The 14,457-nt window shown below is 39.8% G+C and overlaps 1 protein-coding gene across 4 annotated transcripts in view; it reads left to right on the forward strand.

Moving 5' to 3' along the window:
• AFF2 (ALF transcription elongation factor 2) overlaps positions 1-14,457 on the forward strand; it is a 371,177-nt gene that overhangs the window by 226,336 nt on the left and 130,384 nt on the right. For all 4 annotated transcript variants that reach the window (XM_065689682.1, XM_065689684.1, XM_065689680.1 and 1 more), the window contains exons 5-7: positions 8,636-8,722; positions 11,466-11,502; positions 11,768-11,819. In XM_065689682.1, the coding sequence (XP_065545754.1) occupies positions 8,636-8,722; positions 11,466-11,502; positions 11,768-11,819 (176 nt within the window). The remainder of the gene's footprint in view (positions 1-8,635; positions 8,723-11,465; positions 11,503-11,767; positions 11,820-14,457) is intronic.

The following is a 14,457-nucleotide window of genomic DNA, read 5'->3' on the forward strand; positions in this document are numbered from 1 at the left end:
TGAATAGTTTCAAAACACAGTTGCTTATTTACTTGGAGAAATGTTGCCAATGTTTTTTAAATTGCAAAGATGAAATTATATGTTGGTATTAGTAACTTTTGAAAGAATTAGCTTTTTATTACTTATTGTGCCTTTGTTTATATTATACTGTTGGACTGCCAGGATGTGATGTTGCATTTAACAGTTCAGTGCATAATTCCTATCTCTTGGGGCCCTCATGAAAATTAGATGTGCCATCCCTGGAGATGGTTACCAACAAGTATCGTTTTGAATAAATAAAATCAGTGGGATATGGCTGTGCATCTCAGTGGGGATGAGAAGCTGCCAAGAGCAAGAGGTACTGCATTGGCCATACTGTCCACAGCAAGACCCTGGTACTATGTATTGGGAAACAAAGTCATTAGCCTAAGAGTCTAATGTCTAAGAGTGACAGATGAAGGATGCCTAGCTTTCTGGAATTTGGTTTAGTATGCATGACTGTAAGTACCTGAATATTTATGGACCTATCATTAACTTTTAGGACTCTTAAAACTGGTGTTAGCTGGTGTTAGCTGAATATCCGGTTCTGGATGCAGTATTGAACAGATAGGATCTCAAAATGGCTGAGAATTAGTAAGTATTGAGGATCAGGATTTTACTCTCATGATTGCTCTGGTACTTTTCAAATCCTCTGTGAAAGACATAGCACCAGCCACATGTCCCAGATGAGTGGGACCTCAAGTCTGACCCATCCTGGCAGTTCCACGTTCCTGACCCACCAATAGGTCTGTCCAGAGGAACAGTAACATGGAAATATGAATACCTCTCATGGCCCAGCATCTTACATCTGCTTGGAGAAACTTCAGAGCTTTGTTCATGCTCTCCTTGCATGCAGCCATTATACTTATCCTTAACAAACCCAAATATTCTGCAAGTAAGGAAGACGCCTGCTTCCTCTCTTGAATTGGAAGAGGAGTTACCTCAGTGTCATTATTCCTGGTCAGTATATGTTTGTGTCGGACACCCTGAGATGGACCCTAAGGAAAATTATCCTGATCCACCTTGGTGAGAAGCATCCAGCCTATTTTACCCTGGGGTCTTGGGAATTAACTATTACATGCACAGTGTGGACCACTGGGGACCCAGGACCCAGAAGGGAGATAAATCATTTGACAGTGTGGACACACTGTTATATAGGCTGTGGCTACTTTTAGGATTGTGTCAGACTTCTTAAATTGGAATTCATTGGTGGGTTCATGTGCTGTTGCTTCATCACTCTCCCCCTAGAACAGCCTCTTGAGCTGAGATACCTTCTCACTGTAAATAGAGCATTGTTTTTCTTCACACACACAAGGTTGGTTAGAGTAACAAGTACATCAATCATGATCTGCTGGGTTTTTTTCATTGTCTTCTAAATGCTCTAAGCAAAGAATATGAGTGTTATTAGTCATAAAAGCTACAGTATGAGAAAAAGTATTGAGAAGTGTGAGGTGTATGGGAATCAGGGAGTGTTGAAAAGCTCTACAGAAAAAGAGAAGTTCTTTGTGGATTTCCAAATGTTAATAAAATAAGGAAGGAAACCATACATTGTAAAGTTTATAGTCAATTGCTGTTGGCCTCTAAAGTAATTTCTTTATTCATTTTCGTTGAATGTGATTTTTGTCTGTCCTTTCCCTTCTTGCTAATAGGGAAAGGAATATTAATTTACCATGGGAAGATAAGGAATGCTTGAGCATAGGGAACCTGTTCTCATTGATAAAACCCACAAGGTGAACATTGTGTTTTTGGATTATGGCCAGGGGAATGGTTACTTTTTGTAGAATAAGCTCTAGTTTTTCAATAGTAAGCTGAAGCATGTGTGCGCTGTATTTCCAAATGACTTTCTAAGCAGGTTTTGGTACAGTAGCAAGATAAATTCTAGTATGACAAAGGCATCATTGCAGATGCTAACACGCTGTTCCTCCAAAACTATGTACTGGGCACTAGCCGCTTGTACTAACCTTGCTAGAACATTCGCATGAGAAAAATTTTTCCTGCCTTAGCATTCATACCAGGAAAACTGACTTTCTCTGAGAGACCATCAGTGAAGGGGTTTTTGTTTGGGGTTTTTTCCCCCCCTTTACAGGAGAAAATTTGTGGTATCCCTTTGATGCTGAAATATGATAATCAAATACGTATCTGTGAATGTATCTATCATGTCGGTGTCAATACTGACAATGTATCAAAATCCCTTCCCCGGGAAGCCTTTAGCCCAGTATGAAGCAGGCCACGTTACTGGTCAGGATATTCTCAGCTGCTTGTGCAAATTTCCCATTCCTTCATACGGGATATGAGTGAAAAAAAACCCAACGTAGATTTATTGCCTTTGTGTTCATTTAGTATCATTTGCTTGTACATGTATAAATATATTTCTATATATTCATTCTTTCTTTATAGCCTTTTTCCCAAAGATAAAATGGGTTGAGATATTTCTTAATTCAGTATTCATCACACACATAAAATGCAGCTGCTCCTCATGCATTGCTGCCTTCCTAACAGAGAGAGTTTGATCAGGTTTGTATAAATGCAGAAACCAGAAAGATACTGTGAAACAAGACATGCTTTTTTAAGGTTGTATTGATAAATAGTTAATAAAACATTAATAAATCATTCATAGAGTCTTTAATAAATGGTAAATCACTTGGTTATCTTTATTCCATCAGGGCAGCAGGTTGCTTAGCACCAGCTTTAACGTCGAGTTTGTGATAACCTTAGAACATCTATTCATCATATATTAATTTTTTCTGAATGCAACTTTAACATATTGTGTAACAAAAAATTGGAGAAAATTTAAAGCAACAGATTTAGGTAAGAATTAAAAGGACTGAGAAGGGCATTTAGCAGAGGGAATACAATGGATAAGGTCCCTAGCAGCAGTGGCCTCAGAATGCATTTATTGCTAGCAATGTCTGCAGGGCTGCTCCTCCTGTTCCTCTGGCTGCCCTCTAATGATGTGGGCAAGGTGTCAGTCCTGCATCTGCCTTTGTGGACTTTAATACTACAAAAGAAAAACACTGGGGTTGTTGCTTTCTCATTCTGCCTTTTTGTGACTCTGCTGTCCACAAGAGAGGCAGTCAGGGTAGCATTTGTCCAAGAGAGATCTATCATTCTACAAAACAAGAAAAGGGGCTGGGAAGGGTCTTCTACTGCATACCCTGTCCCAATGCAGGAATCAGTTCTGACTAAACCATTCCTGACTGATGTGTGCTAATCTATTCTTAAGTGTGTTCCTCCAAAGATGGAGTTGGTGTAGCTCTCTGAGCAATTGGTTTCAGTGCTGCATGGTCCTTACCATTAGAGAGCTTTTTGTTATGTCTAACTGGTATATCTCTGGCTGCAGTTTAAGTTCATATCCACCATAAAAGTGGAGAACAGATTATTTTCTCCTTTAGCAGTGGCTCTTCTATAATTAAAGACTGTTCTCATGTCTCCCTTCAATTCTCCCAAGGGAAGTAGCATGAGCCCTATAACTTCGGAGACTTCAAATTAAATCAGGCTAAGCAGTTTAGAGTGCACTGTAGGAAGGGACGGGAAGCTTGCCTCAGTAGGAACACAGAGTACACAAGCTAGCTGCTTTTTTTCCATAATGACCTCTTAGAGCCTGGCTCAGCACTTTTATCTGTATTTTAAAACACTGCATGCTTTCTTTTGAACAAGAAGGAAATGGGGAAAAATGAAAATATGAAGAAAATAAATGCTGAAGGTGGCTGTTAAATTTAGGGACTGGTTTTGTAAAGCTATTTACCATCTGCCCCATATCGCCTGTACTCAGTTCTCTCACTCTGACCTTTTCCTTAGAAGTTTGCAAGTTTAAATCCTTCCCCAGTCTTCTCCTTCCATTTAAATCATGATTTGGCCTTGTACCTCTGCAGCCCTTAAAAGGTTTTCTTGGAGTATTTGTATTTTGGGTGATTCATTAGATCACATCTGCATGTTTTCTTCTTACTTACGTACCTGAGGGCTTTTACAGCTGAAAAAAGCAGACTTAGCTAAAGAGACGAGCGTGCCTAGCTCTAATAAATAAAGCACATGGAGTCAATTAAAACAATGTTTAAATAATTTTCAGAAAGGAGGATGCTTGATGTTACTACATCAGAGGACCACAGTGACTTTTAAGCCAAAAAACAGGTTTACTTTCTCATTTAATCTCCAGGTCTATAAAAAAATGCATGCTTCCATTGCAGTCATCTACCCACTCCAACAGTTAACATGATTTTGGAATTATTTTAAGTCCAAACCATGTGAAAATAAATCCTAACTTGATTTTGTGGGATTACTTTGTTTCCATTAAATTCCTCTTTAAAACATTTCATATGCTCAGTTTTATTATTGTTGCTTCCAGGAATTTCTAAGTTCTTCAAAGTTTGGATTGAGTAAAGTTTTTTAAGTTTTCCTGGGAAAAAAAAAAAAAAAAGGATGCAATTCTCTGCCTACTTTCCCAGGTTTTTACAAACCAGGATGTTTATATATACATCTAAATGGATGCATACACAACACAAAGTGTCTGTGTGGTTCTTTATAGTAATAACATATCAGAAGGTAGATATATCAGATTTCACAAGTTAAACAAAATAGAGCTTAACAAGTACTTAAAGATGAGGTACCTCCAAAAGAAATCAGGGCATGGCAAAGAATGGTGAAGTCATGTGGATGATTAAAAAAATGACATGCTTTCTTCTGATTCTCCAGAGTAATGTGCATGTGCTTAAGGAACAGAGTGGGAGAGAGTTAAGCAGATGGTTACATCTCTGCAGGATGTGTGGCTGGGGCTTTGACCCTTCACTAGAAACCATGCAGTGCCGTTTCTTCATGTCATTCTGTAGCTCAGGAGTGCTCTGCATGAGTATAATGCCCAGCTCTTTGGTGACTGGTTCATCGCTGGCCTTGCACTTTGAAGTGACGTTTTTCAGACGAGTAAACTCAAAACTTTCACTACAATCACTCATATTCTTTGGTCAGCCGTGCTGTATCACCTATCTGTAGGTAGATGTAGGTGTGTTTCTTTAAGTAACTATATACTTCCTCACAACTTCCATGCACATTTCTTGTTTACATGCTGAGCCTTAAATACTGAAGTTTTTAGCATGTATGATCCTATTTGGAGTTTTCTATGCAATAATTTTTATTACAGGGATTGTTACAGTGAAATAATTCAATGTAGCTGCGTTGTACATTTATGATACACTTTGGTGCTCATAAGGTCACTCTGTAAACGCATGGATTGGATAGTCCTGACCTCACTGAAGTTGACTTCTACCTCTGACCTCAATGGAGTCAGGATTTCTTACCTTATGATTGAATTTCCTCAGGCAACAGCAGATTCATTTTTTCCTTTTCCTGCTGTTTTATGTTCTGGTGTCCATGAACAGGGAGATGACTACTAGATTTGCTTACACTTCAGTGCACCAAGTTGGTACACAGTGGACAGTAGATGCATTTTGACAGTGAATATTCTGAATTATTTGCTGGCATCACCTTGCCGTGCATTGTAGGCTCTCTGTCCATCCTTTTATGCATGAGCAGGAAGAGACTGAGGTCAAACCTATAATTGCAGTTCTAGAATAAGCTTTATTTCTGACTTCAATCAGGCTGCCTGTCCCTCTTTTAATTGTGTGATATGGTCTCTTCCATTGTTTTGTGATGAAGAAATTTGCCACAAAGCAACCTCTGTGGCATAGGATTTGGCAGAGTTGTGTAGGATTTGGATTATATTATCTCACAGAAAAGTTAACTGGATGCTTAAATCTTTTTCTGCCTTCCTCTGTGCAGAGCACAATCAGTGAATGCAATATAACAGCATACTTCTCGTCATTGCACTGAGCTGCTGCAGCCTCACCCACCAGGAGGGATGAGCTGTTCATGAGCTGCCTCTTTGTCCTCATTGCCACTGTTTGGGCTTTGTGCAATGTAAACAGGCCCTGAGCTCCATAGGCAGAAACCCAAAGGCTTTCAGGAGTGCAGGCGCATCTGCACCCTCCCGTCCCTGGGTCATCTGCAAGGAACTAGCAAAACTTGGCCCTAGGCTACATTGTTGTAGCTGTGTGGCCTTTTGGGTCAGGGCAGTCTCAAACACAAACAGAGGCTGGGTGAGGAATGGATTGAGAGCAGCCCTGAGGAGAAAGACTTGGGGTGTTGGTCAATGAGAAGTTCAACATGACCGGTCAGTGTGCACTTGCACCCTGGAAAGCGCACCTTGGGCTTTCCAAAAACAAATCCTGGGCTGCATCAAAAGGAGCGTGATTAGCAGGTCAAGGGAGGGGATTTTCCCCCTCTATTCCGCTCTTGTGACACCCCCCCCCCCGCAGTCCTGCATCTGGATCTGGGACTTCCAACCCAGAAGTACATGGACCTGTTGGAGCAAGTCCAGAGGAGGCCATGAAGATGCTTCAAGGGCTGGAGCATCTCTCCTATGGAGCCAGGCTGAGAGAGCTAGGCTTGTTCAGCCTCGAGAACACTCAGGGGAGACCTTAGAGCACTCCAGTGCCTAAAGGCGATGACAAGAAATCCAGAGAGGGGAGTTTGACAAGGGCATGTCATGATAAGATAGAGGGAATGGTTTTAAACTGACAGAGATGTTTATATTAGATATTAGGAAGAAGTTCTTCCCTGTGAGAGTGGTGAGGTGCTGGCACAGGGTGCCCAGAGAAGCTGTGGCTGCCCCATCCCTGGCAGTGTTCAAAGCAAGGTTGGACAGGGCTTGGAGCAACCTGCTCTAGTGGAAGGTGTCCCTGCCTGTGGCAGGGGGTTGAAATTGAATGAGACTTAAGGACTCTTCGACCCAAACCATTCTATGATTCACTGCAACCATGTCTATGGTGTGCTGTGTTGGTGAAAGCAGAGCAGCAGACCCCAGCTGGAGCTGAGCTGCCAGCCTCCACCAGGACAAGGTGAGGGCTCCTCTCCATAGTGATCATTCCTGAGCTCTGTCCCTTGCAGGACTCACAAGACCTTGCTGCAGTAGCAGCATTGCTAAGGGCGGAAATTCGATGGGCTTCAACAAAATACCAGTGCCTAAGAGGAGCTTGAGGGAAGTTTATACATCCATCTGTCCCGCTGACTGAGGACTGTGGTGCGTGGCTTTCCTTTCTCGTTCCTAACCTCACGTATGACACATAATTTGTGAGGGACAACTGGAGACCTGAAACTTGCTAGCTGTATCTTCAGTGAATTATACGTTAGTATCCAGCTGTAGCCTCCCAGGACATGTCTTTAGTCCAAATGCGCCTACCACACCGCCCTTTTGACAACAGTTACGTTTTCTTTATTATATTGTGATATATTTTTATTTGGGGAGGATTTGCAGTGGTTGTCGTGTTACTTACAGAAACTTGTGTGCTTGTAAGCTTTGTTGTAACTGGCCCTGGTTTGACCAGTGAGAAATAGCAGCTGGGAAGCTTAGATTACACCAGTCAGGATTATGGCCATTCCATGCAAAATGTCCTGGGTCAGACCCTCTTTTGCTCTTTGTGTCCCTTGTCTCAAGAAAGAATCCTTTCTGAGCTTTGTAGGCAAAGAAAAACAACCAAGACAAAGATACAGCAGATTGCCAGAGATAAGTATTACTGTTCTCTGACTATTTATTAAATTAAAAACAAAGATAAGAGAGAATAGAGTGGCATCTACCATAAAACATACTCATTAGAAGGACATTTACAAGCTCTGCCTAAAACAACACTCTTGCAGTTTCTCTGTTCTATTGACTTTCCCCCCTGGTCTGAACTTGAGCCCCAGTGTGCTCCCCCCAAGCTCAGTGGGGTGGTGGTTCTAGCCCCCAGTATGAAAAAGCTGGGCGTGCATTGTCTCTTCTGCTTGTTTTCCTGGCCATGGGCACCCAGGGGGTTTCTTTGAAGATCATTGGAACATGGGTGTATAAATGATGAATTAAGCCACTGTACAGAAAACAGGTGTGTTGCTTAGGTGGTTTGGTAGGCAGGTCTTCACCAGAGACCTGGATTTCCTGGTTAAGTATGGGCTTTCTGTGGAACTCTCTTGCAAATCACTTTATTTCTCCATCCCTCATTTTAGAATGGAATCAGTAGTGCTTTGATGCTGTGACATTGCAAACCACAGTGCCTATGGACAGTGCTATGTAAAGCTGCTTTGGAGCACAGGACGCTTACCACTCTGTTCTACACCAGGCATTCAAGCTGCAAAAACCCCAGCTTTTTCTAGACTTGCTTCTGATTTCTTTTGCCACTGTGCACTATCGAATAAGGTTGCATTTTGCCACCATGCAATCCTATATAGCGTTGCATCCAGTGCAATGCAGGAGGGGAAGACCCTTTCTGCTTGGCCTTTGCAGGTAAACCCTATTATGTGCCTGTTGGCTTCATTCATGCAGCTTGACAGGCTGACCACAGAGGTGGAGCCAGCTGCCTCCTAATGAAGACACAGATGGCCATGATTTTGAAGAGTAAATCCTGTCCTCACCATATTCCCAGGAAGTGCTGCCTGTTGGGTAGTCAAGGTGGTCATCTGCCAGATAAGGATGGGTGGTGATGCTTCTTTAAGCAATAGCATCTTCATGCCCAGTGGAGAATACATGATATTTTTTTTCCTCTTTTTCTTCTTTATGTATTTGAATTGTTTTCAAAAACATGGTTTGTTTCTTCCCTAGGAGATGACCCATTCCTGGCCTCCTCCTCTTACTGCTGTTCACACTCCTGGCAAGGCTGAGCAGACCAAGTTTTCTATCCCAAGCAAGGTACAAGTAGGTTAACCAGTGACCCAATTAACATTCTGTGCTGTGGAGTGTTCTTCACTGGCAAGTTTATTTTTGTAATTGGTTCCATTTTCAAAAATTTCTTAAGACTATTTTTAGTTGGAAATCCCCAATCAGGTCGTTGTTACTGGTAGGACAGCTTATTTAAAGCTGATGAGTTGCAGTGGAGGCAAAGTGAGCTTTATTCCTGTTGTTACAAGAGCCTTTCTACATTGAGTGCAATATATTTTATTTGCTTGGCTTTTTCCATTATTATTTGTGCAATGCAGTGGCTGAAATGGTCATTTTTCCTACTTAGTCATTGATTGCATAATGAGGTTTAGGCTGTACGGTCAAATTACAGTGACTTAAAATGTTCCTGCATGTAAACTGTGCTGTGGCATCTGTGTGCATGCTCCAAAGGCACACCAAGTTGTGCAATGCACTCCTCAGTGTTGGCCTTGTTAAAAGCACACACTTGGCATTTCCTACGTCAAAAGCACAAACAAGCCTGGAGAGTACCTGCAGTTCACCTAACACACAGTGAATCATTTGGTTGTATGATTTGATCACGCCTTTAGCCTAAATTCCATTGTCGCCTTCTAGCTATGATTCTGGTGGCACTGTTAGAGTTCAAGCCCATACCCAGTTACTGCCAGAGGTATCTTGCTGGGAACCAAACAACTACATGCTGCTGATATTTGGGGAAGGGGAGAACTTCCCCGTGGTGGGAAATCTACCCCTGTCTGATGTGGAGCTATGTCAAGTTTCTTTCTATAGGCAGACACTTGGAAAATAGCTTATAAAGCTGGTACTACTTGACATTATGGTTAAAGTAATCATACTGTGTTTTAGAACCTGGAATGTGATTTTCCTGTTACTGATTTTATCTGTTAGGCAGATATTCCCCTGCCTGAAATGCAGCCGCTATACTTAATTGAAAATCATATGAGATTACTAGTATCTGTGGCTCCTTAAAAAAAAAAAAAAAACAACAAAAAAACAAAGCCAGTGCCCAGAATGCCTTGTTTTAGTGGAGAGTGATTGTCACTGCTCTAGCACTGTCGTTGTTGCTGCAGTTAACTGCTGGAGCATTAAGCATCAGAAGTCATAATCATGCAGGAGTATAATCCTCATTGCAAACTGGATCAAAGTCAGTCAAACCCATTTAGAGGAAAGTGGAGTCTGAGCTGTGTGCATACAGTGAGCGTGAAGGGGTTTGCCCACTGGAAGCTATTAAATTTTCTGATTTACACCATTTATTATTTTACTATTCTGGTTTTGATGGGCCCTACAGAAACTGGTCAAAGTTCTGCAGCCTGTCACTATACCCACTGGCAGCAGAATAAGCGTAGGTTCAGAGAAGCTAAAGTTTTGGTTTGATTTTTCTCTTTCTATTAAGTTTGCTTTGAACTTTTAAGATCCATATCAAAGTTAATTTCTGAGCACGTTAAATGTTGATCCTGAAATTCTTTACCATATCACTTCAATGCAAAATATAAATTAGATTTCTTTTTTTAGCTCGCATTTCAGGAAACAGGCAAGCATATAAATGTTTCCAAGTTTGCTAGTTTTACTTCAAAATATACAACAGAAATGTCTCTTCAGAACATCACATTAAATCAATTATACCTAGCCAAATCATAGATCTTAGACGTAATGTAGCTAGATTGTGCAGCCATATAAACCAGAGATGGACACTATTAGAAGTTCTCAATTATTATCTCAACTATTATCAAAAATAGAAACATACATAAAAAAGTGTGATAAAAAGGTGGAACTTACCAGAACAATTTGTCCCTTTGACATTCAAATTGAAAGTGCCATGTTTACTCTTAGGGCATGATTTACTTCACAAGGGACTGACTGACAGCACAGTATAATATTAAGAACTAATAATGCCCTGAGAGGAAGTGCAGTGAGGGCTTTAATGACTTTAGCATCCTACAGAACTAACACTTCCAGCAAAGTAGTGCCTGGCTGTAAGATGAGGTTGTAAATAACACTTTAATTTCAAATGATCAGACTCTGCTTGGAAGGAAAGCTGATTACAGTCACTGTGCACTATAAAGCCTAGAGAAAAAATAAGCCAGAAAACACCGTGGTATTAAGGAAGCAGCTTAGTTGCTGTGAGCCAACAAGAATCTTGGAATTAGCATGCTCAGTGTTACAAGCCAGATTCTTTGCTGGTTTAAAGTTGTACTTCCATTGATTTCATTGGATTTGGACCACTGTCCATCAGGTGAAGGTCTGTTTCCTGCGTCTTTATCAAATCCTGTGTCACAGTCCAAATAAAAGCAGTGACTATCAGTAAAAGGTTACTGTATTTCCAAGCAGTGAGATCAGAAAGAAAGGCAGTGGTGCTGAATTAAATGCATAGTTGCATTCATGCTGCAGTCTGAATTGTACATCATGGATGGCTCATGACCACATTCATGACCAAACCCTGAAAGGCTGGGACCACTGTGGGTATAAATCTGTGCAGTGTCTCCATGAAGGGGGTATGCACATTTACAGCTGCTGCGAACAAGCCCTTGCCTGAACTGTGAAAGGGTCCCTCAGTGCTGATCCGTCTCCACAGTTAATGTTGTCACTGGTGCTGTCTTAACGATCACATGATCCCTTCCCTGTCCCACTCCTTCCCTGTTTGTGTAATGCCATGCCCTTAATCTAGCAAGCCAAGATATATCTTACCTTCTTCCTCTTATTTAATTAATGCTGACATTTTGTGTGTTCTTCTTTGTAGGACTCCCAACATCTGACCTCAGGATACAATGTACAAAGTAGGTCCTTATCATCTTAGTCCTAACAGTCAGGGTTGGGTTTTGTTTTGTTTTGTTGTTTTTTTTCCTGCTTAACATCATTTAAACAAAGGCGAAAAAATGAATTTCTATGGTGCTAAAGCAGATCAGTTCCATTTTTTATTACATGTTATGCATTGTGGCATGTTGTGAAACCAAGTATAATTAGATGGGCTGACAGCTTTGGGTGCATTTTAATTCTACAGTAATCTTTTGACATTTGAAAATGTGTTTCCTTTGTTTGCAGAGTGGAGTGATCCAGCAGGGAAAGTTGCAACTAAGTCAGTGCCACAAAAGTCGTAAGTATTATTATTTCCAGCTTTAAATCTCATTTTAAATTTATCATAAAGAATGAGCTTATTTCTCCAAAGGTACCTAAAATCTAGCTCTGCTCATAATCTTGTCCTGGTGTTCAGGTGTTCTCAGTAGTCCTTAAAAATTAGCCATAAACCAGTTTTATGTTTTCAGTGCTTATTACTGTTTCTTCTTTTTAAGCATTAGCTAGCAGAGGTATGTTTGAAAAATGAGTTTATTAAGCAGAAATAATGCTGATTTTAGTTGTAGAGCTTGCCAAAATTAAATCACTTTTATGCTTCTCTCATCAGATACTAAGCCTCTTACAATAGAAAATGCAACCCAATGAACAGATGATGGAGGAATTTTAACATTCATACAGTGAGAGAGAGAGTAAAACACATCATACAGAATGATTCTACTAGCTGGTGTTGAAAAGCTGGTCTTCAGTTTCATACACTTTGAAGCAGCTGAAAATCACAGATGATCTATAAATATGACAGTTGAAAATTGTGAGAGCTAATTCTCCATTGTGTTAAACCATTTTTCTTTGGTGCTAAGGCTGCAATAATGTAGCAGTGAGTTGAGACTGAACTGGTTTTTTTCCTTTTACCCCAGGATCTCAAAGTAATTTACAAACAAGAATTAAATAATAACTTTGAAATGTAGGTTGTTGGTTTTATGGTTATGAAAATCTGTGGGTCTGATTTCAGTTCAAAGCTGCCTTTTTTTTTTTTTTTTAGTGTTCAAGCACTTTAAACCACTAAATACAGAACTGCACTAGCTTAACTGACATTTGTATAAATACAATATGTTCATTTAAAATTACTTCAAAATTATTCTAGTAGTTCTCCTCAATTTACTAAAGATGCAATTTTAACTAAATCACTATAAGGGAAGTAAAATCAATGCAGAGATACCTACATAGGTTTTTAAAATTAATTTAAATATGTTGATTCTTTGTGCAAGTTTATGTATAGGAAAGGACTTGTTGGAGTTCAGTGATTTGTCTGTGATAACCATAAAAGAAATGCAGGACTAGACTAGATCTAGGTGCCAAATCCATTGATGTACTCAGGACTAGACTAGATCTAGGTGCCAAATCCATTGATGTACTCACCAGGTTTTGAAGGTCCAGTTCTTTACTCATAAACTGAAGTCATGCAAGTGCTCATTCAAATAAAGTTTGTTGAGTAAAGCTTTACAAACAAACAATTTGATTTTAAAGTAAAATGTTACTTTGTTGAGATTAAATGAGAATTGGCTGGGAATGCTAATAATAAGTAGATTAATCTGCATGAATAGCATTTATTTGTGAAACTTAGTAACAAATTAGATTTTGTCCTTTGCCATTTGATTTCCAGTAGTGGCTTTTGTTTTTTAAAGAATCCAGCTAAGTATACCCACTGTTCTTGGTAACAGAATGGGTGCATTCGTGTTTCAGCACATCTAAGCGATCCAAACCTAACATCAAGCACATACCATAGTATAAAAAAAGTAAAAAAAAAAAAAAATAAAAAATTATTACATCTTAAAATTATTTTTCTCCTAAAGCAAGTGTGTTTGGATTCCGCTGTGAAAAATATTTTAGTGTGTATACCATAAAATACAATATTTCAGTAGTTTGTAACCAACAGTAATAGACATGTCAATCATGGTTTATAGTTATAAGCTGAATTTCAAAAGAACAGTGCTTCAGAGCTCAGTGGTATATAGTGCATTTAATGGGACCAAAGCTCTCTATAGGAAGCCTGATATAAAACCTGAAGACACTGAGTACATTTTATGAACCAGTTGCTCTCTGTTCTGCTGCTTGATCTAAAGTTCCAGTACTATCAATCAGATTTCTGCTGCAATGAACTGCCTTCTTATGGTAGGTGATAGATTTTACACATGAGAGATCAGAGCTGCAATAAAGCTACTTTTATTTTTAGCTTCCAAATGAAGATCAGCTAACCCATTACTATCACTTTTTCTCTTTTACTGCAGAAAAATTGTTAAGGCAGCTTCTACGAATTTCCATAGGGCTTTGGGAGGTTAGAAGGCAGTCCACTGTGAGACTTGGTATTACAAGGCCAATTTGTTTCTTTAGATCTGCGTGTGCAGTCACCGCCAATTTCACTGGGAATTACAGTACTTGAGGACATAATGAAATTAAAGCAGAGAGTGGGGCAGAAAGATGTAATGGTATCATGTAGAGATGGATAGTGCAGTACAAATAAACCCTGGTAGATTGGCAGCTCCTGCAGTCATTGTGTATTTTAATAATATAGTATTTATCAGATTGCAGTTGCATTAAGGAGGATTTAATCTTTCTAACATTGGTCGGTTTCATGAATATTGGAGCATATGAGTGAAATTGCAGTCCATCTTATACCCAATAACATTTGTTGCTGCACTATCAACCACACAGCATGATCTTACTGACTTCAAAACTGTATTGCCTACCAATTCCTTATATATTTTGTAAATGGGATCTGTTACCTGTATTTCAGGTTGATGAAATCTGACTGAATTTGGGTTTGTTCTTCTGTATGCTATGTTGGACACCTTTCAACCTGGACAGACTTCTATATATTACCCCACTTCTATAAGTTTATGTGCAATTCAGGTGAAACTGAAGTTATATTTTCCATTTACATT

This window comes from Lathamus discolor, chromosome 9 (assembly GCF_037157495.1).
Source record: "Lathamus discolor isolate bLatDis1 chromosome 9, bLatDis1.hap1, whole genome shotgun sequence".
NCBI classification, from domain to species: domain Eukaryota; kingdom Metazoa; phylum Chordata; class Aves; order Psittaciformes; family Psittacidae; genus Lathamus; species Lathamus discolor.